Genomic DNA, 27,646 nt, shown 5'->3' with positions numbered 1-27,646 from the left:
AAAAAAGACCTTTGGACCCAAGAATCTAGTTTTTTTCTCTGGGGCTGAATAATATCTAGGCATAGCCCTATTTCAATGTTTACTTCCTCTGTCTAATGTATTTCCTTAGCTTGCCTTTCATCTTTAGTGGGAAGGATTCCTTGAGTGGATATTTTGGAAGTAGATTTACAGGAGAATGGAAAACTCTGGATGGTTTGCCTGCTTTAATTTCAAGGTGGTGTCGCTGGTGGATGTTGGAAAGTATTGTATTTGAATATTTGAAGATAAATATGCGGAAAAGCAGTGGTGAGAACGAAAGGAAAACGATCCAAGGGAAGAATAGGAGAGAAGGCAAGAGAATAGATAAGTAGTATTTAAAACTAGAGAAACTCATTTGAATTAAGCTATTTTTAAGGAGAGAAAGAACCAAGGAAATAATTTGGGATAGATTTGGTCATTTTGAAACAGAGATTGAAGAGTGGGACTTTTGGGGAAAATGAGTTTAGATATTGGAGACTTTTCTCAAATGTAACTTACAAGGATGATGAGGCTGGAGATGTAGGACTTGAAGGTATGTTGCTGTGAATTCTCTGCTTTTCAACCTGCAAGAAGAAAATGACCTGTTAAATATTAATCTGCCTTATTCACTGTAACGATGGAATGTGTCTTCGGCATTTGCGTAACTCTTCAACTTTGCAAAAATGTAATTTTGAAGAATCACAGTGTGTTAAATTAGAATACAAAGATTATTTAGAGATTGAGAATTTATGACAAAAGTCCAGGCCATTTTAAACATTGCTTTCTCCTACATCCATAACATGCATGCATTTTTTTTTTTTTTTTTTGCCACCAGAATCACTGGTCCACTATCGGGTAATAAAACTATATCAAAACTAGCTGTATCTTTTCTTTCCTCTCTGGTTTAACTGAATTTCACAGAGATGGTTGAGCTAAAAGTTACTTTTTTAATTGACTGAGATACTAGCTAAATTAGATTTTGTATTAAATTTGGAAGAGACTATTAAAATACATATATATGTTACATCTTTATCAGGCACCTCTACAAGTCACTTTATTTATTTTTGATACAGTGTCTCACTCTGTCACTAGGTTGGAGTGCTGCTGCTACCGGAGTGAGCACAATCATAGCTCACTGCAACCTCCAACTCCTGGGCTCATGGGATCCTCCCTCCTCAGCCTCCCAAGTAGCTGGGATTACTGGCATGTGCCATCATGCCTGGCTAATTTTTAAAAATCTTTTGATAGAGATTGAGGGGGCTCCCTATGTTACCCAGGTTGATCTTGAACTCCTGGCTCAAGCAGTCCTCCCAGTTTTGCCTCCCCAAGTGCTGAGATTATGGATGGAAGCCACCATCCCTGGCCTACAAGTCACTTTAGCCAGGCGATTGTTGGGTTGAAGTTGCATATTGCTATTGCCTTGAAAGTTGAAAAGATGGGTGAAAAAATAAGCTTAGAAAATGTAAACTTGTTTTCAATATTTTTTGAAAAGCCAGTGGAAGGTATTCTATGTTCAACTCTCTGTAATTTGTGGGCCCAAATTTCCTTTATTTCAAGACTCTAGACCATTAACTAATTTTTCAGGAGATTGAGAAAGTATGTTGGAGAGAGTACGAATTAAGCAACTTCATTGGGGCCAGGCGTGGTAGCTCATGGCTGTAATCCCAGCACTTTGGGCGGCTGAGGCGGACAGATCACTCGAGGTCAGGTCACATCAATTACATCGAGACCAGCCTGACCAACATGGCAAAACTCCATCTCTGCTAAAATTACAAAAATTAGCTGGGCATGATGGCTTGTGCCTGTAATCCCAGCTATTCGGGAGGCTGAGGCAGGAGGGTGGCTTGAATCCCAGAGGCAGAGGTTGCAGTGAGCTGAGATGGCGCCACTGCACTCCAGCCTGGGCCACATAGCAAGACTGTGTCTCAAAAAAAAAAAAAAAAAAGATTTTCCTTATTAAATGATAAATTCAACAGTAGTTTCTCTTCCCAAGTGATACTTAATTGGCAGTTGCTTTCAGGTAGTCTCTTTTTTTAATACACAGTAGAAGCTTATTTAATATCTGATTTGGATCTTAGATTTTATTAAAATAGATTACATAAACTGTGTAATTCACTTATTAAAATTCTGCCACAGCATGGAAATAAGTGTGAAATGGTGGTTCTTTGTAGGTACACATCCATTATTCCTGATTGTTTATATCTGGACAACTGATTGTTATAGACTTGACACCAGGAGACCCCAAGGTCATCAGGGTTACTAATAGGAGTTTCTGTGGTATGCCTTAGGACAGAACTTTGGTAGTATTCCCGAAGGGAAGAAACTCAGCTGATTTTCTTAAATTATCTGGCCCATTTTAAACATGACTAAGGATTTCTTGCTGGAGTGACTTTTTCCTATAAAAAGACTGAGATTATTGTGACAAATAGTGCCTGAAGGAATCAATTACATCATTAATATATCTCATATTTATTCCTAATACCGCATAAATATTGAGTACCTTCTGTGAGCCAGAGAGTATCCTAAGTATTGGAGAAATTGTGATGGTAACATGATCAACAAAGAGCAAGGGCCCGTGCAGGTGGAACTAATGTTGGCACTTAACTGTTTACCAACAGCTTTCACATGGCATAATCGTTTAAGCCTAATTGCAACTCTGAAGTTGGAATTCATTTTCCATTTTAAAATCAGGAAATTGAGTTGAAGAAGTTAAGTGACTTGACTCTGTGACTCAAAGCCTGGTGCCCTTTCTGCTATGGTACAGTGTGTTGGCTATGTTGATATGTGGTTTCCTGTTTTTCAAGAATTACAGATTGACTCTAAAATATAAATAGTGTTTATCCTTGGGTAAGTAATTCTTTCTGATCATTATGGGCATAAAAACAAGTATTTTCATTTAGGATTTTGAACATTTGTGCCTCCAAAGGAAAAAATTATCCAGACCTATTTAACAGACACATGGTGTTTATTTGCATTAGATAAGAATCCTTACCTTCCTAAAATTTAAATACAGGGCCTTGCAGACTAGCTCTCTTAGTGCTTGAAAACTATTATTCAACTTGTGAAAGGTCAGTTCATAAATTTTTGAGAGCATATCCCTATGTAAATCAGGGTATACTCATACCATTTCCCTCTCTCTTATAGATACAGTGAATTTGTGCAGTCTGGCAGTAGTTCTCAGACCTGCAATATACTCCTGGAAGGCTTGTAAAAACACAGATGTGTTCCTCTTACCCATCCCCCAAGTTTCTGATCCAGCAGGTCTAGGGTAGTGCCCAAGAATTTGCATGTGTAACATGTTTGAGGCTGATATTGATGCTGTTATTTCTGGAACAACCCTTTGAGAACCACTGCAGTGTAGCAGAGAGTTTGAAAAGGTTTCTGAGTCAGACAGCTTGGGTTTGAATCTTGGATATGCTACCTACTAGCTGTCAGACCTTAGGCAAATTACTGAGAACTATGAAGGCTGACTGAGCACTGCCGCTGATGCCTATAATTCTAGCACTTTGGGAGGCAGAGGTAAGAGGATCATTTGAGCCCAGGAAATTTGAGACTAGCCTGGGCAACAAAGTAAGACCCCTTCTTTAAACAACAACAACAACAACAACATCTGTGAAGTCTGAGATTTTACCCCACTCTCAGGCTAACAAACTAAGCTGCCACAGTTTCATGGACCCCTGGGCTAGAAGAGAATGACTTTATCACTCATCAAGATAGCTGTAGCCAGAATATTAACATTTTCTAGTTTCCTAAATCCCAGTTTTCCAAAGGATTATGTGAAGAGAGGAAAAGAGCCAAGTGACACATGCAAAAACAGTGGGTTGCATTAACAGGAAGGGAATTCTGAGTGTAGGGAATCCTAATTTTTTTTTTTTTTTTTGATGCAGACTCACTCTGTTTCCCAGGCTAGAGTGCGGGGTGCAATCTAGGCTCAATGCAACCTCTGCCTCCCAGGTTCAAGCAATTCTTCAGCCCTGGCCACTTGAATAGCTGAGATCACAGGTGCCTGCCACCACGTGTGCATCACACGTGGCTAATTTTTTGTATTTTTAGTAGAGATGAGGTTTCACCATGTTGGCCAGGCTGGTCTCAAACTCCCAACCTCAGATGATCCACCTGCCTCAGCCTCCCAAAGTGCTGGGTTTACAGACATGAGCCACTGCAGTGGCCTTCCTAATCTTTTATAATTGTTACTAAGCATGTCTGCTTTTCACTCCACTGGAGATTTTCTCTCTCCTCCCTCCCCTTATCATTAGAACCTGTGAAGGGAGGGGCAGGGTGTGGTGGCTCATTCAGCCTCTAATCCCAGCCCTTTGGGAGGCTGAGGCAGGTAGATCACTTGAGGTCAGGAGTTTGAGACTAGCTCGATCAACATGGGTGGAACCCCGTCTCTACTAAAAATACAAAAATTAGCCAGGCATTGTGGTGAGTGCCTGTAATCCCAGTTACTCAGGAGGCTGAGGGAGAAGAATAGCTTGAAACCAGGAGGTGGAGGTTACAGTGAGCTAGATTGAGATCGAGACACTGCACTCCAGCCTGGGCCACAGAATGTGACTCTGTCTCAAAACAAACAAACAAAAACCTATGAAGGGGGAGTTTTATCTTGATTATACTGCATAGTAAACATGTTGCCCTTTGGTCCAGGAGACTATCCCTTTTTTCCAAGGCTGTTCACCATAGAAACGTTTTTAAAGATAATTTGGAACAACCAGGTGCATTGGCTCATGCCTGTAATGGCAGCACTTTGGTAGGCTGAGGTGGGAGGATTGCATGAGCTCAGGAGTTTGAGACTAGCCTGAGCAGCACAGTGAGATCTCGTCTTTAGAAAATATATATATATATATATATATATATATATATATATATATATATTTTTTTTTTTTTTTTTTGAGACGGAGTTTCGCTCTTGTTACCCAGGCTGGAGTGCAATGGTGCGATCTCAGCTCACCGCAACCTCCGCCTCCTGGGTTCAGGCAATTCTCCTGTCTCAGCCTCCAGAGTAGCTGGGATTACAGCACCATGCCCACCATGCCCAGCCAATTTTTTGTATTTTTAGTAGAGACGGGGTTCCATCATGTTGACCAGGGTGGTCTCAATCTCTTGACCTCGGGATCCACCTGCCTTGGCCTCCCAAAGTGCTGGGATTACAGGTGTGAGCCACCATGCCCGGCTAGAAAATAATTTTTTTTTAAATAGCCGGACATAATGTTGCATGCCTGTGGTCCCAGCTACTTGGGAGACTGAGGCTGGAGGATTGTTTGAGCTTTTACCTAGTCTACAGTGAGCTGAGATCCTACCACTGTACTCTAGCCTGGGCAACAGGGCAAGACCCTGTCTCAAAAAAGATAATCTGAAACAAAACAAAGACAATTGTTGCCTCTTTGTAAAGATATGCACATATACCACAGACCCATGGAGAAATTGTCTCTCAAAACCTTTCCAATCCTCAGTTTTTTTCCTTATAAAATGGAGGGAGCAATATGGCAGTATCTCCTTTATTCAGTGGTTGAATAGATTAAAGGTACTAAGATTTGGCAAGTTCTTGGAGCAGAGCATAGTAAGTGCTACATAAATGTTTGTTATTATTCCTGAAGGAAGAAATTGTGTTCTTAGTCTTTTTTTTTTTATGGTAAATATTGTCTAATAAGATGAAGTGATTGGTTTACTTTGAATAAATTGCAAACTTTGAGTTTGTTCTAAGAAATTTTTGTAAGGGTCCAAATTCTGAAATGAGGACAATGCCTTGTATGATATTTTACTGGCCCACAGGGAATGAGGCAGACACATTTTCCACCAATATCCATGTGCTTTTCTGTGTTTCCCAGCTTCTTTATGGTTACACAGAATTAGGTGACTCATCTGTCCAGGTAAGCAATGAGTCACAGATGAGCAATAAACATTTATTTATTGATTTAGCATAAGTTAACTCCAGTAAGTACTATGAAAAAGATAGAAGTGTGGCCAGCACTGTTATTTTCCTACTCAGTAGCCATTCCTGTTTGTTCTTGTTGTTGCTAAGAGAACTTTAATTGCTACATTTGTTCAGTCTTAGGGAATAGATCATGTTTGTTCTCAGCGATGACAGTTTGTATCTTGATTTACCTGCTTCCTTTAAAGATAGAGGAGCCTAAGTGACCTAGTTCTGGTTTTTTGAAAGTCAACATTTTGGGGAAGAATTTTCCATTTCTGACAGAAATAGACAAAGATGGCAGGCACAGCCACACCTTCCTCCTCTCTTCTTCTTGCATTGAATGTGAATGAGAGATCTCATTCATCTTTTTTATTTTCTTATTTATTTATTTTTGAGACAGAGTTTTGCTCTTCTTACCCAGGCTGCAGTGCAATGGTGCGATCTCAGCTCACTACAACTTCTGCCTCCTAGGTTCAGGCAATTCTCCTGCCTCGGCCTCCTGAGTAGCTGGGATTACAGGCACATGCCACCATGCCCAGCTAATTTTTTGTATTTTTAGTAGAGACGGGGTTTCACCAAGTCGATCAGGATGGTCTCAATCTCTTGACCTCAGCCTCCCAAAGTGCTGGGATTACAGGTGTGAGCCACTGCACCGGCCCTCTTTTTATTTTTTTATTTAGAAATGGGCTTTCATCATGTTGGCCAGGCTGGTTTTGAACTCCTGACCTCAGATGATCTGCCCACCTCGGCCTTCCAAAGTGCTGGGATTACAGGTGTGAGCCACTGTGCCTAGCTGAGATATCTCATTCATAGGATGTACCATAAGATGTACCATAAGGTGACAAGCATAAAGACAACACACTAAATAGGCAGAGCAGAAAAAGCCAGAGTTCTTGATGCCCTCTTTGCATAGCTAACACCATGCCAGTAGCTACCCTCTTCTAGACTTGCTGTAGGAGAAACATAAATCTCTATTAATTGAAGTAGTTGTTACTTGCAGCTAAATACATTCCTAACCCATATAATAAGCAAAATGGAGTTGAGAGTTATGAGTTGGCTGGAGAGAGTCATTGAGGGCACAGCACTGTTACATTAGCTTTGAGAGCCAGGGAAGGCCTCTTTGAGAATGTATCAATGAGCTGAGCACCTAATGACCAGAGGGAGCCAACAATATGTGGGATGTATACTTGAGTATAGTGTAGCAGCAGAACCCCATTGAACAAAACTTCAAAGTGGAGAAGAGATAGAGGAAATTGTATTCCTTTATGGATTTCTGAGCTTGTGAGGTTTATATGGTATTGGAGAGCTTAGAGGAACTGTAGATGATCAGGTCAGTTTGGGGTTCTGGGAGATTATGATCTCTCCCAGGGGTAGATCTCTTTACTTGGGGCAGAGTTCTGGAGAATCAGACTAAAATAGAATGTATAACACATGTCTTATCCCTGACACACTGCCTGTTGCCAAGAGACTGTTACTCCTGGAAGGTATGTGTCGGTAAAGGAGAAGTATAGATGGCGAGGGACTAACCAGCGTAGAGGCCTCTGGTCTTTGGACAGAGTAGTTTTTCTCATATTCTTCTTTGGAAACTAGATTGTGGTCCTGAGACTGGGGAACTACTTACTCTGTTTGTACAGTTGAAAGCTTCCTAGGCTGTTTGTCCAGTTGAAAGCTTCCTAGTCACTCACATCTGTAATCCCAGCATTTTTGGAACCAGCTTGGGCAAGATGGTAAACTCCTGTCTCTACAAAAAATACAAAAATTAGCCAGGCTGTTGGCACACATCTGTAGTCCCAGCTACTCTGAAGGCTGAGGTGGGAGGTTTGCTTGAGCCCAGAAGGTGGACATTGCAGTGAGCCATGACTGTGCCACTGCACTCCAGCCTGAGTGACAGAGTGAGACCCTGTATCAAAAAAAGAAAAAAGAAGACTTCCCCAATGTATGGAGTTGCCTGAGCACATGGTTTGTCCAGCCAAAAAAAATAACTAGAACAACTACTACCATTTAGTGAATGTTTACTATGAGCCAGTCATTGTGCTCAAACTTTACAAACACTGTTTTATGTAACTTGACAACAATCCCATGAAGCCCCATATTACTGATGAGAAAGCTGAGGCCTTAGAGAAGAAGAATAATTTTCTCAAGGTCTTATAGCTAGCTGCTTCCTTTAAAGCTAGAAGAGCCCAGGTGACCTAGTTCTGGTTTTTTGATAGTCAACATTTTTGGGAAGGATTTCCCATTTTTGACAAAAATTGACAAATGTGGTAGGCACAGCTACACCTTCCTCTTCTCTTCATGCATTGAATGTGAATGAGATATCTCATTCACCTTATACCAGCAGGTCATGAAGATTTTTGAGAGTAGGTTCCCCAGAGTATGTGTGCTAGGTTTGGAAACAATGACTTAAGTGAACAGAATATTTGAAAATACCTTTTTTTTTTTTTTTGAGGTGGAGTCTTGCTCTGTCACCCAGGCTGAAGTGCAATGACGTTATCTCAGCTCTCTGCAGCCTCTGCCTCCTGGGTTCAAGTGATTCTCCTGCCTCAGCCTTCCAAGTAGCTGGAATTATAAGGTGCATGCCACCACACCTGGCTACTTTTTGTATTTTTGGTAGAGATGGGGTTTTACCATGTTGGTCAGGTTGGTCTCAAACTCCTGACCTCGTGATCTGCCAGCCTCAGCCTCCCAAAGTGCTGGGATTACAAGTGTGAGCGATCACGCCCGGCTGAAAATTCTTGAGTCATTTTTTTATATTCATCTTCTCCCTTTTTCTCTATTTATGTATGTAAGTGGGGTGAGTGTCCGTAAAACTTACATATGTGTATATACTCACACACACACATATATATACACACACTCTTGAATTGTGAATTATTTTATCTATTAGGGGAAGAAAGGCAGTTTGATACACATGACATTTTAACTTTTTTTTTTTTTTTTTTGAGACGGAGTTTTGCTCTTGTCACCCAGGCTAGAGTGCAATGGCGTGATCTCTGCTCACTGTAATCTCTGCCTCCTGGGTTCAGGCAATTCTCCTGCCTCAGCCTCCTGAGTAGCTGGGATAACAGGTATGCACCACCACGCCCAGCTAATTTTTTGTATTTTTAGTGAGTTGGGGTTTCACCATGTTAACCAAGATGGTCTTGATCTCTTGACCCCGTGATCCACCTGCCTTGGCCTCCCAAAGTGCTGGGATTATAGGCGTGAGCCACCACGCCTGGCCATTTTTTAAAAATAATATTTAATTGGGTTAGCAAGAGAGGGTAGAAGGACTATAGAAGGGTCACTTAGATAGTAATGTACATTCCTGCCATGGAACATTCTAAAATAAAGTCTGCATCATTCACATAAAATTTAATGTGGGGCTGGGCCCAATGGCTCACACCTGTAATCCCAGCGGTTTGGGAGGCTGAGGTGGGTAAATCACGAGGTCAGGAGTTTGAGACCAGCTTGACCAACATAGTGAAACCTTGTCTCCACTAAAAATACAAAAATCAGCTGGGCGTGGTGGTGGGCACCTGTAATCCCAGCTACTCGGGAGGCTGAGGTATGAGAATTGTTTGAACCCAGGAGGTGGAAGTTGTAAGATTGTGCCATTGCACTCCAGCCTGGGCTCTGTCTCAAAAAAAAAAAAAAAAAAAAAAAAAAATTAACATGGATATAGCTGCTACTTTGTGTCAGTGTGTTAGGTATTTTAGTGAGGTGGTATAATCTATGCTTCTGAGTTCTCTGGAAGGTAGGAAGCTGTCCATTTTACACATGGGGCACTGAGGCTGATAGAACTTAACTTGTCCAAGGTGATCATGCAGCTCACTTGCGCCTAGCTTCTTTCTGGTATACAACACTACTTTGTTTTTAAATAGAACCAAGTTAGTATCTTCCCTATTTTCTTTTCCTTTTTCTTTCTTTCTTTCTTTCTTTTTTTTTTTTTTTTTTGTGAGGCAGGGCCTTGCATTTTCACACAGGCTAGAGTGCAGTGGTGTGATCACAGCTCACTGTAGCCTCCACCTGCTGGGTACAAGCTACCCTCCCACCTCAGTCTTTTGAGTAGCTGGGACCACAGACATGTGCCAGCTTGCCTGGCCTTTTGCCTTTTTTTTTTTTTTTTTTTGAGACAGGGTCTTGCTCTGTTACTCAGGCTGCAGTGTAGTGGCACAGATCACAGATCATGGCAGCTTCCCGCTTCCTGGGCTCAACCAATCCTCCTGCCTCAGCCTCCTGAGTAGTTAGGACTACAGGCATGTGCCACCATGCAGCATGCCTAGCTAATTTTTCAATGTTTTTGTAGAGACAGTGTGTCACTGTGTTGCTAGGGCTGATCTTGAACTCTTGGGCTTAAGCAATCCTCCTACCTCAGCCTCCCCAAGTGTTGGGATTACAGGCATGAGCCACCATGCTTGGCCTATGGAGGATTATAATGAAAGATTGATAGCTTGCAGAATAAAAGATGAAAATCCCTTTCACATCTCCTGCTCTGGCCTCTTCACCAAATCTCTTCCCTTTCCAGAAAGCTACTATTAACAGTTTGGTATATGTTATTCCAAACTTTGTATGTATGTATAAACTTAAACATAATACAGCATAAAAAAATTGGCTCACATTGTTCATTTTATTTGGGTCTTGCTTAGATAAACCTATGGTTCTTTTTTATGTTATAAGGCATCTCATTATGGTGTATCATAATTGATTTAGCCATTTTTTTTTGATGATATGTACTAGGTTGTTACCAGTTTTCTTACTCTTACAAACAGTATTTTGCATATACCTCCTTGTACACATGTGATTATATTTTATTTTTTTATCATTATTTATTATTTATTATTATTTTTTGAGACAGAGTTTCACTGTTGTCACCCAGACTGGAGTGCAATGGCACGATCTCGGCTCACCGCAACCTCTGCCTCATGGGTTCAAGCAATTCTCCTGCCTCAGCTTCTCAAATAGCTGGGACTCCAGGTGCGCACCACCATGCCCAGCTAATTTTTGTATTTTTAGTAGAGACAGGGTTTCACCTTGTTGACCAGGATGGTCTCGATCTTTTGACCTCGTGATCCACCCGCCTCGGCCTCCGGAAGTGCTGGGGTTATAGGCGTGAGCCACCGCGCCCGGCCTATTTTTTTATCATTATTTTTGAGATGGAGTTTCACTTTTGTTGCCTAGGCTGGAGTGCAATGACATGATAGTGGCTCACCGTAACCTCCATCTCCTGGGTTCAAGTGATTCTCCTGACTCAGCCTCCCAAGTAGCTGGGATTACAGGCATGTACCACCACACCCAGCTAATTTTGTATTTTTAGTAGAGACAGGGTTTCTCCTTGTTGATCAGGCTGATCTTGAACTCCTAATCTCAGGTGATCCACCCACCTCGGTCTCTCAAAGTGCTGGGATTACAGGTGTGAGCCACCTCGCCCAGCCACATATGACTATATTTTAAAGAATGATTCCTTAAAGGAAAATTGCTAAACTGAAGAAATGGCAAATTTCTTTCTTAGTGGTGGTTTAGAATAATAATTTCCTGACTATGATAGGCCAACATTCAAACTTAACATAACCTAACATTCATAATGTATTGTAGTATATATCTGAGTTGCATGGCCTCTTCTTAACAGCTGTGGAAATCACACATCACCCTCTGACTCTGGTGTTTTTTGTGAGACATAACAGAGATATCAGTCAGTAATTTGATGATGCAGTCTTCCTGCCCCTGTCTCCCTCTATGGAAAAGATCAAGCCTCCTAGCAAAGTGAAGGGTTTTAGTTGCACAGACAGGTCCCTGGCTGTGTCCAGGGGCTGGATTCCTTGGAAACTGTGGTCTCTTTCACTTTGAACCCCACTCACCTACCCAAGAATGTAGTGCCCCTGAGTGGTGAGACCTAGGGGGTTGCTCACTCCTTCAGATGTCTACTTATTAGTCTCTAGGACTCTTTTTCACTGCAGATTTCCACGGCTTGCTCCTCATTTTAAGTCTTTGTTCAAATGTTGTGTTCTCTGACCACCCTACATAAAACTGCAATACCCTACCTTGATTCTTCTCTGGCACTCTGTACTCCCATTTTGCTTTTCTAACATCTATATATTTTACTGAACATGTTTTTGCTTACCTTCTGTAGTATGTAAGCTCAGTGGTAGCAAGAATCTTTTCTTCACTCTATTTTTTTAATTTTTTTGTTGTTGTTGTTTTTTCCGAGACAGGGCATTGCTGTGTTTATCCAGGCTGGAGGGCAATGGCACAATCTTAGCTCACTGCAACCTACATCATCCCCCCACCCCACCCCATCCACACCCATCCACATCCCTGCTCAAGCAGCCCTCCAATCTCAGCTTTCTAAGTAGAGTAGCTAGGACCACAGGCATGCACCACCACACCCAGCTACTTTATTTGTTTACTTATTATTTTTAGTAGAGATGGGGTCTTTCCATGTTGCCCAGGCTGGTGTTGCACTCCTGAGCTCAAACATTCAGCCTACCCTGGCCCCCAAAGTGCTGGGATTATGGGCCTGAGCCAGCACAACCACACCTGGCCCACTCTCTTTATTCTTAGTACCTGGTTTAGAGCAAATGCTTAGGATACATTTACTGGTTCTGTGAGTCAGTGAACAAACAAGTGAACTCAGGACCCCTTTCAGATTGATATCCACCGAACAGGCCAATTTGCCTCCTTTCCTACTGTTACTACTATCTATCAAAGAGCTATAGGGGTGGGTACTGTTGAGTTGTAAGCAAGTTGAGCGTCTTCATTGGGAGGGTCATGTGGGGAGCTACCATGCCTCTACAGAGGTATTATGAAGAATAATGCCAACAGGAATACAATAGTGTTTTATTGATCACTTACTGTGTGCCTGCAAGTAAAGGGAGAGAAAGTGTGAGCAGTAAAGGCAGGCTGGAGTAGAGTGAGGGATTCGGAGAAAGAAAAAAAAGGAGAATGTCAGAGATATTAAGTGGTGAGAGAAGGGGAGGGAGAAGAGGGGGATTGAGTTGGAGAACTGAGAAAACTTGCCTAGGGTGCCACTATTGCTAGTCAGAGGAGTGACTCTAAAACATGTTTGACCCTGAAAAAGGTAGCTCTCTGCTAGTGTAACTAGAATATTTGCAACATCCATGTTACAATCTTCTGAGAGAGGAGGTAGAGTGACAAATTATGTCTGCTAGTATGGACACATTGTAGTTAGCAAGTCAGCAATTTAAATTTCCTGGAGAGGAAGATAAAAGACCTTATCAGGAGTAAGAATAGAGCTAAGAAGGACTATATTCAGTGTTTCAACCTCAGCCAAAGTTGTAACAGTCTCTTAGCAGGCAAGTTGAAATGATTACAAATTTAATGTTTCCATTTGTATCAAATGGTTTGTCAAATCTGCACTAAGATAATTTAGTAACATATCTTTGCCTTAAGGATGCTTGGAAAGTAAAACTATTTAATGCAAGTTAGGATAAGTGTAGTCAATTTCTAAATACTCACTAGAGAGGGAAAAGGAAACAGCTGTAGACAATGTTAACTATAAAGAGGGGCTATTTCCAGAGTCACACAAGATAGCTGCCCAGATTGAATAGTAATGGACAATAATTTTCCCCCCAAAATTCAGTCTTGTTTTGAGAGAATACTCAACAGTTTATTTTTATTTTTTTGATTAAGTATCTTTTATAAGTGGAAGTAAAATCTTAAGACTAGTTGTTACCGGGACCCACTTTCTTGTTAAGTGTTGCATTCTTATGTGAAGATGACCTGTTGATTTCCTTTCTCTTGCATACTCAACACTCTTACCTTTTCTTCCTTTTAATTCTAGTGAGGATGATGACACAACCTGTGATCTTAGGCAGATTACTTAAAACTGAGTCTCCATTTTCTTTTTTTTTTTTCTTTATGATTTTGAGTCTTAATTTTCTTATCTATAAAATGGGATATTAATATCTGCCTTGCAACTTTATTGTAATGTGTTAATGAAGTGTCATTTTTAAAAGGGCTTATTTATATTTAACACAATGCTTGGCACAAAGCAGGCACCAGGGGAATGGTATTTCCTTTCCTCCTCCCCCTCCTCCTCGTGGTAACTTATGCATATTGTTTTCTTGCTGAGATGGCTTTGAGAAGCAGCCTCAAAGTTAAAAGTGCAGTTGAGCTTTAATACATGCTAGATAGTTTGTTCATGAAACTTGGGAATTGAAGAACCATTTTCTAATTCAAATGAGAATTTTGAATTCTGTCTCCAGTAAGGTTTCTTACAGGTCATGTGTACCCATGAATTTACTCATAGGCTAATGTTCACAGGCTACTGTTCGTTTCTCTTTCAGATGAACAAACTTGCCACTTTCCACTGACTGGAAGCAATGGCGTTTACGGAAAGAGTCAACAGCAGTGGTAGCAAGTAAGTGTGGAATCTTTGATTCAAAGACATGGTGATATTTAATTTTATAATCCACTTTTCAATGAATGAGTTTGATCTTTTTCATTTTTGCAACTTAAGACCTCACTGTTGCAGGAAAATGTTTGAAATTTTCAGTTTTCTCTACATAAAGTCAAACTTGTTGGACTGGATACGTATTTTATTTTAAATCTAGCAATCTCTGAGTCTCTTAACTCATTTCTTTAAAGTGTGGATGTTAATTTAAATGACTAAATCAGCATTCTAATGCTGCACTGAAGATAACAAGATTGCACTGATTTGGGGAAAGTGTATACCTGTTCAGCCTGTGCTTGAAATAAATAAATAAATCCACCTCATTATGAGAGCCATGAAGGATGGAATTCCTTCATATTTGTATTTTGTCCCTTTCACATCTCTTCCTCAAACTCTGCACACAGTTTAGTGCCTTCTTGCATATGCTAATTGATCATCATTGATTGAGGGGATCATATTAACATTTTGAAGCAGTTTTAAACAATAACTCATTTGACATCCAGAAAGAATTGTTATTATCACTGATTAGTTTTTATTTAAACTATTATCTATTCAAAAACATTATTATTATTATCATTTTTTGAGATGCAGTCTCACTCTGTTGCCTGGGCTGGAGTGCAGTGGTGTGATCTCAGTTGACTGCAAGCAACCTCCTTCTGCCAGGTTCAAGTGATTCTCCTTCCTCAGCTTTTCAAGTAGCTGGGATTCACCATGTTGGCCAGGCTGATCTGGAACCTCTGACCTCAGAGTGATCCTACTGCCTTGGCCTCCCAAAGTGCTGGGATTACAGCCATGAGCCACCATGCCTGACCAAAAACATACTTTTTTTTTTTTTGAGTTGGAGTCTCGCTCTGTAGTCCAGACTGGAGTGCAGTGGTATGATCTCGGCTTACTGCAACCTCTGCTTCCTGGGTCCCATCTCAAGCAATTCTCCTGCCTCAGCCTCCTGAGTAGCTGGGATTACAGGAAGGTGCCACCTTGTCCAGCTAATTTTTTTTTTTTTTTTTTTGTATTTTTGGTAGAGGTGGTGTTTCACCATGTTGGTCAGGCTGGTCTTGAACTCCTGACCTCATGATCTGCCTGCCTCAGCCTCCCAAAGTACAGGGATTACAGGTGAGCCACTATGCCTGGCTGATGATTAAATTTTTTTTTTTTTTAAGACGGGGTTTTACAATCTCAGCCAGGCTGGTCTTGAACTCCTGACCTCAGATGATCTGCCTCCCAAAGTGCTGGAATTACAGGCATGAGCCACCACACCTGGCCTATTAAATGTTTTTTAATGTTACTACTATCCCTTGTAGTAACATTCTAGCAATTACAGAGTTGTTTTTTTTTTATTGTTACTTTTATCATAATTTCTAGTTATTTATTTTGTTTTATTTTTTTGAGACAAAGTCTTACTCTGTTACCCAGGCTGGAGTGCAGTGGCTCTATCTCAGATCACTGCAACCTCTGCCTCCCGGATTCATGCGATTTTCCTGCCTCAGTCTCCTGACCAGCTGGGACTACAGGCATGTGCCATCAAGCCCAGCTAATTTTTCTATTTTTGGTAGAGACAGGGTTTCACCATATTGGCCAGGCTGGTCTCAAACTCCTGACATTGTGATCCTCCCACCTGGGTCCCCCAAAGTGCTGGGATTATAGGCATGAGCCACTCACCTGGCCTATTTTATTTTGTACAGACAGAGTTTCACTCCTGTTGCTCGGGCTGGAGTGCAGTAGTGTGATCTTGGCTTGATTCTGCTGCCTCAGCCTCCCAGGTAGCTGGGACTACAGGCACATGCCACCACACCCAGCTAAGTTTTGTATTTTTAGTAGAGATGGGGTTTTACCATGTTGGCCAGGCTGGTCTCAAACTCCTGACCTCAGGTGATCCACCTGCCTCGGCATTCCAAAGTGCTAGAATTACAAATGTGAGCCACCATGCCTTAATTTCTATTTATGATAGAATTCTTTTCTCTCTTCTTGCTACTGCATTTGACTAGTCTAAAAAATAAAAACATTAAAGTATAAGAAATGTAGACTCAGACTTATTCAACTAATATTTATAATGCAGCAGAACAGATGATGGTGGCTGCAATTGTGGACTATCCCAAATGTTCTACCTTTTCCCATTTCTGGTTTATTTAGGAAATTATTCAATTCCTGGTCATCATTGTGGGGCTGTTAAACTTGGTATACTCTCTCCCCTCACGGAAGGGAAGACCATTGACCCCAGCTGCTGCAATTCATATTCTGCTAGAGCCTGGGGGAAAGCTGTTGTCATTTGTCTTTAGGTTTATTCATAATGTTGGGTGTCACATACATTTTACTTTTTTATGTAGTTGAGTGTCTTGTCCTTTATGGATTCTGGCTTTGATTGTGCTTGGAAAGGTTTCTCCTACTCCAAGATTGTGAAAATAATGGCATGTGTTCTTTGCTGGCACTTGTACTATTTCATTTTTTGCATTTAAATCAGAATTTGTAAGCTGGTGGCCTGTGGGACGGATCTGGTCAACATATGGGTTTTGGTTGGCCTGTAACAGAATTCTGAAAGAAATTATCTGCCAGTGTTTTTTACCTAACAATCTTTTATTGTCTCATGAAAAATTTAAGATTTGGCAACGCTGGGCTTGCATTGCCATGTAGCAATGCTCAGACAGAATTGAATAGCTTCAGCTCTTTTAAGCAGAACACAGGCTTTCTAATTCAGAACTTCCCAAGTGGTATGCCATCAAATGCTTTTCAGGTGTGCCCTGATGTTGATTCCCCCCCAGCCTAAAGGTCAGCCAGAGCTCCTATCTAATTTCCTCCTACAGACATTTGCTTTGTCCGTTTGCCCCACAGACTTGATGTAAAAAAAAAAAAAAAGTTGAGAAAGCACTGACAATTTCCTGTTCATTATAGTTCTCTGCACAGCCAGATCCACACATTTAGTTAGCTGCTTGACTCTCTTAACTTGCAACCCATTTTACATCTTTGACTTTTTAGTATTTTGGTCCATATGTAATTAACTTGAACATATGTGGTACATTTTCATATTAATAAGAAAAGGTAAAGATGGGGGGGTGTTAGGGAACCTTTTGTTGTTGTTGTTGTTGTTAGCAAAAAGCTAGACAATTGTTTTACATTATTTATTAAATCAACTATCTTTTCTCCACAGATTCAAATGCTGTGTCTAAATTTTATCACAGTCTTGAGTCTGTTGTTGAACTGTCTTTTACTCTATTGATGAGTCTTTTGGCAACTGTGGCATATGGTTTCACTGTATCTTTATATGTCTTAATATTCAGGCAGATTCTCTGTAATTCTCATTTTTAGAGTTTTCATCGCTATTCTTATTTCATTATGCTTCTCAGTGTACTCTGAAGTAATTTATTTTCTAGAAAAATTATTGTTGGCATTTTGATTAGAATCCCTTTGAATTCATCAGTTAGAGAGAGTTGACTACTGTAGGCTATTAATAGGTCCTCCTTTAAAAATGTAGATATCAGATTGGTGAAAATTTAAGGGAGTTGAAGAAATTTTACATTTCAGTTGTAAGATTTTTGTGGAGGTCTGAGTGTTCAAAAGGGCTTAGTTATTGATGTTGGATCCTGTGTTATTTCTGGTAGATGAATCAATTATAGTGGGTAAAAGTATTATTTTTGGCATGATTAAAAAGATACTATAGCTTAAAACCTAGATAATGGGTTGATAGATGCGGCAAACCACCACGACATGGGTATAACTATGTAACAAACCTGCACATTCTGCACGTGTATCCCAGAACTTAAATAAAAAAGATATTTTATATTACTTATATATGTTTTTTGGTTTTGCTAATTATTAAGTTTGGATGGGTAACTACCCCTTGTAGTAACATTCTAGCAATTACAGAGCTGTTTTTATTATTTGTTACTTTTCTAATTTCTAGCTCCTCACCTCCCCAGTATGGTCCTTTTAATTTTAGTACCTAGTACAAGTGGTAAACCTCTGGTAGCCTTTAAATAGCTCTACTTTTAATACACATCAATAGCTCACTTGTTTAAATGTTTAATCATGATAGGTATTTAATTTTTTAGTTGCCCAGAAAAAAAAAAAACATCAAATTCATGTGGAACTGGTCCAGGACTAGGACATATTTACAAAGGAAACAGATGTGTATTGAGTATGTAGCTCTAATCATTCAAACTAAATTAAAGTCTGAGTGTGTACCCTTACTTTGCTCAGGGCTATCAAAAGTCATAAGCATGGACAGAATATTAATGTAATGTGCAAAGACAATATTTGTTTTAGTTCTTACAAATAATAAGCTTATTCTGTGACTTCCAGATTTATCAGCACTTGACACTGTTGAATTTGAACTCACTTGTATTTCTTCCACCTTCCATCCCCTCCCTCCTTTAATAGTTCTTTCTAAAAATTGTTATTGGAGTATAACAGACTGAAAAAGGCAAACATTCTTAGTACAGTTTAGTGCACTTTCTTTTCTTTGTCTTTTTCTCTTTTCTTTCTTTTACTTTCTTTGCTTTTCAATGGAGTTTTGTTCTTATTGCCCAGACTGAAATGTAATGGTGCCATCTTGGCTCACTACAACCTCTGCCTCCTGGGTTCAAGTGATTCTTCTGTCTCAGCCTCCCAAGTAGCTGGGATTACAGGCACATGCCACCACACCCAGCTAATTTTATACTTTTTTTTTAGTAGAAGCAGGGTTTCTCCCTGTTGGCCAGGCTGGTCTCAAACTCCTGACCTCAGGCGATCTGCCTGCCTCTGCCTCCCAAAGTGCTGGGATTACAGGCATGAACCACCACACCCAGCCTAGTTTAGGGGGCTTTCTTGCTTTCTTGCCTTCTTTCTTTCTTTCTTTCTTTCTTTCTTTCTTTCTTTCTTTCTTTCTTTCTTTCTCTTTTCTTTCTCTCTCTCTCCCTCCCTCCCCTCTTTATTTCCTTCTCTCTCTCTCTCTCCCTCTCTTTCTCTTTTCTTTTCTTTTTGTGATGGAGTCTCGCTATGTCACCAGGCTGGAGTGCAGTCCAACCCCCTGGTTCAAGTGATTCTCCTGCCTCAGCATTCTGAGTGGCTGGGATTATAGGCATGCGCCACCATGCCCTTTGTATTTTTGGTAGAGACAGGGTTTACCATGTTGACCAGAATGGTCTCAATCTCCTGACCTCCCGATCCACCCGCCTCAGCCTCCTAAAGTGCTGGGATTCAAGGCATGAGCGACTGCACCTGGCCGTTTAGTGTTTTTTCATAAACACACTTCTGTAACAGATAAAGACCAGTTCTCTAGAACTCCCCTCCTGTCTTCTTTCCACTACTACCTCCCTTAAAAGTCACCACTGTTCATTCTCATCCTCTTGATGCTGAGAGAAAGAGTAAAGTCTTAATGTCTCTGAGGTGGAAGAAAATCTACATGTCAATGGACTTGTGCAGTTCAAGCCCATGCTGTATTTTTATTTCTTCTGTTTAATATATCTAAATATCTTTATCATACATTTTATATTAATATATTATAACTTTACCTTTTACATTCTTTTCTCATCAACTTCTCACAGTCTAAAATGATAATGTAATTATCCATTCTCTTTGCTTTATCTCTGCACCCTTCAGCTATTCTTTGTTTTTGATTTTAAATTGTCCAGATTGATAGCATATGTTATTTTATGATTATTTGTGTGTACCCTTGCAAGCTTTGTCTTTAAAATGACAATATGAGTGGAAAAACCAATAAGCATTATTTACATTATTTTGATCGAGAAGGAAAGCAGTGTCTAGGATTTTACTTCTCCTTCAAAGTCAACCCAAGTACCACTTGAAGAAGAGGTTCATACTGATCAGGGCTAATGAACTATCATTAACTGAATAAATTGTTCAGATTAATGCTAAATTTTAAATTGCTTCATCTTTGAATAGTGCTTTTGCTATGCTTGAACTAATTTCTTTTTCATTATTAAAGGAGAGAATGTGTCCTTTTGCCACTTCACTGACATGTTCCCCTTCTTACTCTTTTGTATCAACTGCTTAAAATGTCTCATTTTCTCTTTGGAATCTTGAAACTAAAATTAATTTTTGCAAAGTGTGTGCTAAATTATATTCTTCTCCAATTGGACCCAAGTAATTGAAGCAAGAGGGTAAAGTTGGGGTATATTCTGGGAAATTTTTTACTTGAGGACTGGGAAAACCATGTTAAGGTAAACCATAAGAATGAAAGAAATATCATTTTAGGCTATAACACCAAATGGGTGGGACATGATTTTATTGTCTTCTACCATTAAGAGTGGGTACTAAAGTGTTTTAAGAGATTTACTGAGATGCTTTTCAGTATTTGGGAAGATTTGAGGGATTAGATTTTGTGAACCTTGAATCATATTGGAATACTATAGCTCTGGAAGCTCTCCTTTCACAGAAGAGCCTGAAATACTGTTTAACTCTCCTAATTGAGAAGAGTCCTCAATTAGTGAGGAAGCTACAAGGTGTTAAACAGATTAACACCTATTATATGGACAGATCTTTGTGAAAGTAAATCAAGGACCAAACTTCCAGATGCTTACTAGAGAGATTAATGGATGTAGGCCATGTTTTCCTGAAACAGTGTTTGGCCTGGGCATTGTAAGTAATCCACACCTGGAATTGTGAAATGGGGAAATAAAGTTTCCTGCATTTTCAAGTTAAGTAGTTTCTGGCTTGATTTACAAGTGCAATAATATTTCTTATACAAAACACCTAGTTTCCCTTCATTTTAGAAAATAATTGCTAACTGGTAAGTATGTGTCATTGTCATATGTAGTTTAAGATGAGTCACTCAGTTTGATGGATTTAAAAGAGTTTCGTTTCAGACTTATCTGAGAACTGAAGAAAATTTTTTTTTGGGGAATTAGTTATTTCCCAAAAGGAAAGTTAAATTTGCCCATAAGAAGACACTGCTGCATAGTACTTACTCTTCTACAAGTGGCATAGTCATTTTAAAAAACAGAAGTAACTTCATTGAGGTGTAATTTACATGCTATTTTAAGTATACAATTTAATTTTTAGTAACTTTACTGAGTTGTGCAACCATTACTGCAATCCAGTTTTAGAACATTTTCATCTAGATGGAACCACCTGTTTACAGTTAATCCCATTTTCATTCCCAGCCCCAGGTAACCGTTAATCCTTAATAATTTTGCCTATTCTGGACATTTTATATAAATGCAATCATACAATATGCAAGTTTTTGTGATGGCTTCTTTCACTTAGGATAAAGTTTTCAGGATTCATTCATGGAGTAGCATGCATCAGAATTGCAGTCCTTTTTATTGCTAAATAATATTCCATTGCATAGATGTTCAATCTTTGTGCTATTCATCAGTTAATGGACATTTAGGTAGTATCTACTTTTTTGTTTTTATGAACAATGGTCCACATATGTTTTTATTTCTTTTTTCTTTTTTTTTTTTTTTTCTGAAACAGAGTCTCACTGTTGGCCAGGCTGGAGTGCAGTGGCGTGATCTCGGCTCATTGCTGCAACCTCCACCTCCCAAGTTCAAGTGATTCTCCTGCCTCAGCCTCCTGAGTAGCTGGGATTACAGGCACACGCTACCATGCCCAGCTAACTTTTGTAATTTTAGTAGAGAATGGGTTTCACCATGTTGGTCAGGCTGGTCTCGAACTCCTGATCTTGTGATCTGCTGACCTCAGCCTCCTAAAGTGCTGGGATTACAGGCATAAGCCACTGAGCCTGGCCTTTTTTTGGGGGTGGGGAGTGGGGGGAGGAGACAGAGTTTCGCTGTTGTTGTCCAGGCTGGAGTGCATTACTGTGATCTCGGCTCACTGCTGCAACCTTCACCTCCCAGGTTCAAGCGATTCTCCTGCCTCATCCTCCCAAGTAGCTGGAATTACAGGCACTCACCACCACACCCGGCTAATTTTTGTATTTTTTAGTAGAGATGGAGGTTTCACCATGTTAGCCAGGCTGGTCTTGAAGTCCTGACCTCAGGTGATTCACCTGCCTTGGCCTCCCAAAATGCTAAGATTACAGCGTGAGCCACTGTGCTCAGCCCTGAGCCACTGTGCCCAGCCCAATTTTACCATACAAAAAACAAAAACAAAACCAAAAAACGATCCTTTTTCTTCTTTTTTCTTTGCTGAACTATTTTAAAGCAAATTCCATTTTACTCCTGTATACTTTATGTGCATCTCTAAAAATATTTGGGTATTTCCCTGCATAACTACACACTCGTCTCACACCTAATAAAATTAACATCTGGGATTCATCTAATACCTAGTCTATGTCCAAACTTGTTTCTTTTCTTTTCTTTTTTTTTAAATATAGAGACGGGGTTTCACCATGTTGGCCAGGATGGTCCCAATCTCCTGACCTCGTGATCTGCCCACCTTGGCCTCCCAAAAAGTATTGGGACTACAGGCTTGAGCCACCACGCCCAGCCCCCCTTTTTTTTTAAGATGGAGTTTCACTGTTGTTGCCCAAGCTGGAGGGCAATGGCACAATCTTGGCTCACTGCAACTTCTGCCTCCTGGGTTCCAGCGATTCTCCTCCCTCAGCCTCCCGAGTAGCTGGAATTATAGGCGCATGCCACCAAGCCCAGCTAATTTTGTTGAATCTTTACTATAAACAGGGCTTCACCATGTTAGCCAGGCTGGTCTCAAACTCCTGACCTCAGGTGATCCACCCGCCTTGACCTCGAGAAGTGATGGGATTACAGGTGTGAGCCACCGAGAATTGCTTGACCTCAGAAGGCAGAGGTTGCAGCAAACTGAAATCGTGCCACTGCACTCCAGCCTGGACATTTGACAATGTCTAGAGAGATTTTTTTAGTCATCACAATCTAGTGAGTAGAGGGCAGGGTTAAACATCTGCAATGCACAGAACAGCCCCCACTACAAATAATTTTCTGGTTTCTAATGTCAGTAGTGCTGAGGTTGAGAAACTATCAACCTATGCAGCCCATCCCATGTATTTCCTGAAGAATGGAAGTTAGCACTAAAATTTAGATTGAGGATAACTCTTTTTGCTTAAAATAGTTTAATTGCCCAGGAGTGCTGGTATTAATCAGCCATGAATTAGGTGCTAGTTAAAAGAGCCTGTCATTTTTGTGGAAATTTATATGTGAGCTTTGTACTTTAAAAAAATGTGTGTTATTTTTTATTTTTACAATTTACATTAAAAAATAAAAAAAATAAAGTTTACATTAAAAAAAGAAACCTCTTTAGTTGTATTGGGTCCCTTCCTTTTTTTGTCTGCTACTACTTCACACTTCTTAAATAGTTCAAGAAATCGTTAAAGCCTCATTCCCTTTTAAAGTTCCTTAATACTCAGTTTTTTGTTTGTTTGTTTGTTTTCCAGTGTGAGACACTGGTAGAGATGGGGGGGAAAGGGGTGTCTTTTGAACTCATTGTTGGGATGGTTGAGTGTCTGTTAGGGCCAAGTCAGAGTGCTGGTACTTTCCTTGCTCTGGAGAAAATCGCAGAGTTGCCCTAAGGGAGGGACACCTAAACGATAAGTAATGTTAGGCTACTTGGGTTTTCTGTGAAAGCTTAAAAGAGAAAGTCATTCCAGATGGGATGGTCTGAAAGCAGACGTTGGCTTTCATGAGCTGTGGAATTTGGGAAAGGGGCATTCTGGGCCGAAAGAACCAGGGAAGGTAAGGAATGCATTAGGGGTGTGCTGGGAACCTTTTCTTGAACGATGTCTTAAAGCCAGCTTCTCTCCTCTGTCTCTGATAAATAATTGGAAGGAAAGGCAATGAATTTTTTTCTGACAGTTGGTTCTAACTGGAGGCCAGGGCCTCGTTTGCAAATGAAAGGACTGCTGTTGGAGTAGTTGAAATCACAATGGGCCCTGACTCTTTTCACATCAAAGTGTAAAAGAATCTCCAGGGGTGATAAATGGGGGCTGCTGGACTCATTACTTGTAAACAAAGCTGAGGGATGACCTCTACATTTTTTTTAATTAAAAGAAAACAGGGTTTCCTAGTGGTGAGCATGGGGCTGCTCTTCGTTTGAATTTTGACTGTTCACACTGGAAAAGATCTTTGTTAAGGTTACAAGGGAACTGCCGCTGTTACCCGGGATTTACCCCAAATCTCAAACACTACTGGAAAAATGCTGTGCCTAGGGCAGCCCTGCAGGTATCCTGTGTGTGTTAAGAATTGAAGTGCAGTGGATTCTGCTGTGTTTTTGTTGCAGTAAAGTGGAATAGGGCAGAATTTCTGAGTGCTGTTCCTCTCAGGAGGTGGAGGGCTCCTTTACTCCTTTTCCCACCCAACATCAGGAGGAAAACTCCTTTACTCCTGTGCCGTGTTGAAAAAGGTCTGTTTTTAAGTAAACTCTTAGCTCTTTGTAGAAGTCCAAAGGCAGTTGTTTTAGAGTTTAAAGATAGTGTTTCTTTTATTTGTGTAGTTTCAGGGCTTCGAATATGATCAAAACCTTTAACCAAAACTATAGTATGTACATACTTTATGGCATTGAAAGCAACACTATTAAAAATAGTACAGCATTTTATGGTACTTTTAATTACAATTAAGATTGTAAACTGCTACCTAAATTCAGCCTGCAGTTGAGGCTCTCCTTGTGTAGTCAGCTCCCCACCAAGCTTATCTCTTGCTGTTTTTCCGCTTGGCTCCTCTGTTGCAGTCAGACCAAGCCCTAACCAGATTTAAACGACTGGAGGTCAGAGACTGCCCTTTGTAACCTGAGTGGAACTGGTAAGGCACTGGGCACCCAAGAATTCTAACGTATTTACTGATTTTCCACATGTTTGGTAATCACCTTCTGAGCCTATCTTCCATGCAGGTTATAAGACTTGAGAAAGGAGCAGAGGTCACAGCTGGCAAGGAGCATATCATCCCTGGATAGCTGACAGAGAGAAGCTATCCTCCAGCTGAAATGTTTTCAACTACAGATAAATGTATTCAAGACCTTCCATTCGCCTTTGATATCAGAATGGCGAGAATATGGGAGACACTACCAGTTAACCCTGCCTTCGTGATTACAGATACCACAACAATATTTAATTTAATGAGCACATGGGCTAAATATTTGATAGGCGTACTTTCAATCTCATAACTCCCTATGAGGCCACGTTTTACCGATGAAAAAGGGAAAAGAAAGGATAATTGACTCATCAGTGACGGATAGACTAGCTTCCTTCCATCACCAGGCCTCAAGTCCCTGTTCCAGTTTGTCTTTGTAGAAGCTGGTGGCAGGGATCTACTTTGTGAGCTCTGGTTTAAAACTCTGAGTCTTGGGTCACAGATTCCCTCTAGCTGACTCTTTCTTTCTTTCTTTCTTTCTTTCTTTCTTTCTTTCTTTCTTTTTCTTTTTTTAAATGGGTGAACATTACTAGTCAGTTCAAAGACTCTACTTTTTTGACATGAATGAGATAAAAAGTTATTCCTGGAAGATTGCTTCAGCATGGCTACAGTAGTCAGAGAAACGTGTATCTTTTCCAGTGAAGGAACAAAGCTGATTTCTTTGCACTGGGGCATGGTGGGGGTGTGGGAAGGGGAGGCTGGGTGATGGGATAGGGGTCACTAGTGAGCCATATGGCAGAAAAAAGATGAAAAGATTAGTTAACAAAAAAAAAAAAAAAATTAAGGAATGGAGGTGGTTCCCATCCTAAATTAGAATCTCCCCAGTTTGCCTCTTGGAGCTGTTTTCATCACTGTGGTGAGATGATGTGTGCTCTCCGAGAGCGCTTTGTGGTCTGTTACAGCATTGCACAGATGTCAGGTGGCCCTGTTAATAAATCAACCTCTCAACGGTTAGAAGTTGTAGCAGTTCTTGTTTTAGATTATCTTTCAACATCCGGCAGAGGCTTACTGTCCCCCGCAGAGTGCTTGGTAACCGAGATGTGAAATTGTCCTTTAATTTAAGAATGGAGGTCTAATTTTACAGCAGGACAGAGTAATAAATGAGAGTGGAGACTATATTCTATTTTTCTAAAATATATATTTTTAAATGTGTTCCACAATAGCTTGTAAAGGACAAAGCCAGAGACTTGAGAGCAAAGGGAACGCACAGGGTGAGATAGGAGGAGATTTAGAACAGTTCTTGTTTCATTGCTACTTTTGTTTTTTTCTGTCTCATGTCCCCAGCCTGCAGTAGTGACTCTGGTGAGTAGAATACTTCTTACAGGCTCACTGCACCCTACCACTAAATTTTCACCTGGAGAGGCAGCCTAATTAAGAGAGAGTTTGCTTTGGAACCAGTTAGATCTGGGCTTGAATTGTATCCCTGTGAGACAGGTAATGCTGGACAATTTTCTTAACCTCTACAAACTCTAGTTCTCTCATCTGTAAAATAAGGATAATAATGAAGACTAAATATATATGTTTATTTAAAGTGCATGGAATGCCTGGTACTAAATTCACATTTAATAAATATTAATTTTTCTTTCTGTTGGCTTGATTTTGATAATTTCAGCATTTAGGATGTGAAGAATTTGAACTTCATGATGTTCTTAGAACACCTGAGGTTTAAAAGTTTGGGTTCCATTGGGCAACATAGGGAAAGCAGCTTTCTCATGCTCTCAGACCCAATTCTGAAGCATTGTCTGGGACCAGTGTCTGGTCCCAGACACATGTGCCTGCTAGTTGTGGGTTCAGGTGATGATGAGTCTGATTTTTGTTACTCTGAAACTTATATTATTAAGAGTTTGGGTAATTTGGAATGGTAGGTGACTATGAATTAATTTCACAATAAATTTGTTATTTCATATTTCCTATTAAAATATTAATACGTTAAGGTATATTTTAGGATACACATGAAGATAAGTATAAGCTGGGCATGGTGGCTTATACTTGTAAATCTTAGCACTTTGGGACGCTGAGGTGGGTGGATTGTTTGAGGCCAGGAGTTTGAGACCAGCCTGGGCAACATGGGGAACATCATCTCTACAAAAAGTACAAAACTTAGCCAGGCGTGGTGGCATACACCTATAATACCAGCTACTTGAGAGCCTGAGGCATGAGAATTGCTGGAACCTGGGAGCCAGAGATTACAGTGAGCTGAGATCACACCACTGCACTCCAGCCTGGGTGACAGAGTGAGACTCTGTCTCAAAAAAAAAAAAAAAGAAGTATAGATAATATGTAAAAAAAAAAAAAAAAAAAACTAGATATTCATTTAATAATATGTTAAGTAAATAGAAATCATATATTTCCTTCAGGTTAGTTTAATTTTAAATGGAAGTTCTCTGTTCTTAAGATAATCCAACATTCACTCATTCATTCAAAGACATTGTGGAGAGCCTTTGATGTCAAGTGTCAACTAGGAAGTAGGGAGAGGGGATGGGAAGAGAAACTGGTACTATGGGGGAGGAAAGGAGCTGGGGTGGGAGTACAGTAATCCACAGGGAGCTCACACTAAAGCTAGCATTCTAGTTGCTA

General features: G+C 40.3%; 1 protein-coding gene across 11 annotated transcripts in view; it reads left to right on the top strand.

Moving 5' to 3' along the window:
* The window catches only part of AFF1 (ALF transcription elongation factor 1), a 202,480-nt gene that overhangs the window by 1,554 nt on the left and 173,280 nt on the right, over positions 1–27,646 (top strand). For all 11 annotated transcript variants that reach the window (XM_017970438.4, XM_078366884.1, XM_078366878.1 and 8 more), the window contains exon 2: positions 14,191–14,264. In XM_017970438.4, coding sequence (XP_017825927.3) covers positions 14,227–14,264 — 38 coding nt within the window. In that variant the 5' untranslated portion in view covers positions 14,191–14,226. The remainder of the gene's footprint in view (positions 1–14,190; positions 14,265–27,646) is intronic.

The sequence above is a fragment of the Callithrix jacchus genome, chromosome 3 (assembly GCF_049354715.1).
Source record: "Callithrix jacchus isolate 240 chromosome 3, calJac240_pri, whole genome shotgun sequence".
Taxonomy (NCBI): domain Eukaryota; kingdom Metazoa; phylum Chordata; class Mammalia; order Primates; family Cebidae; genus Callithrix; species Callithrix jacchus.
Note: the sequence above shows the minus strand (reverse complement) of the source record. Positions and strands in the feature narration are given on the sequence as shown.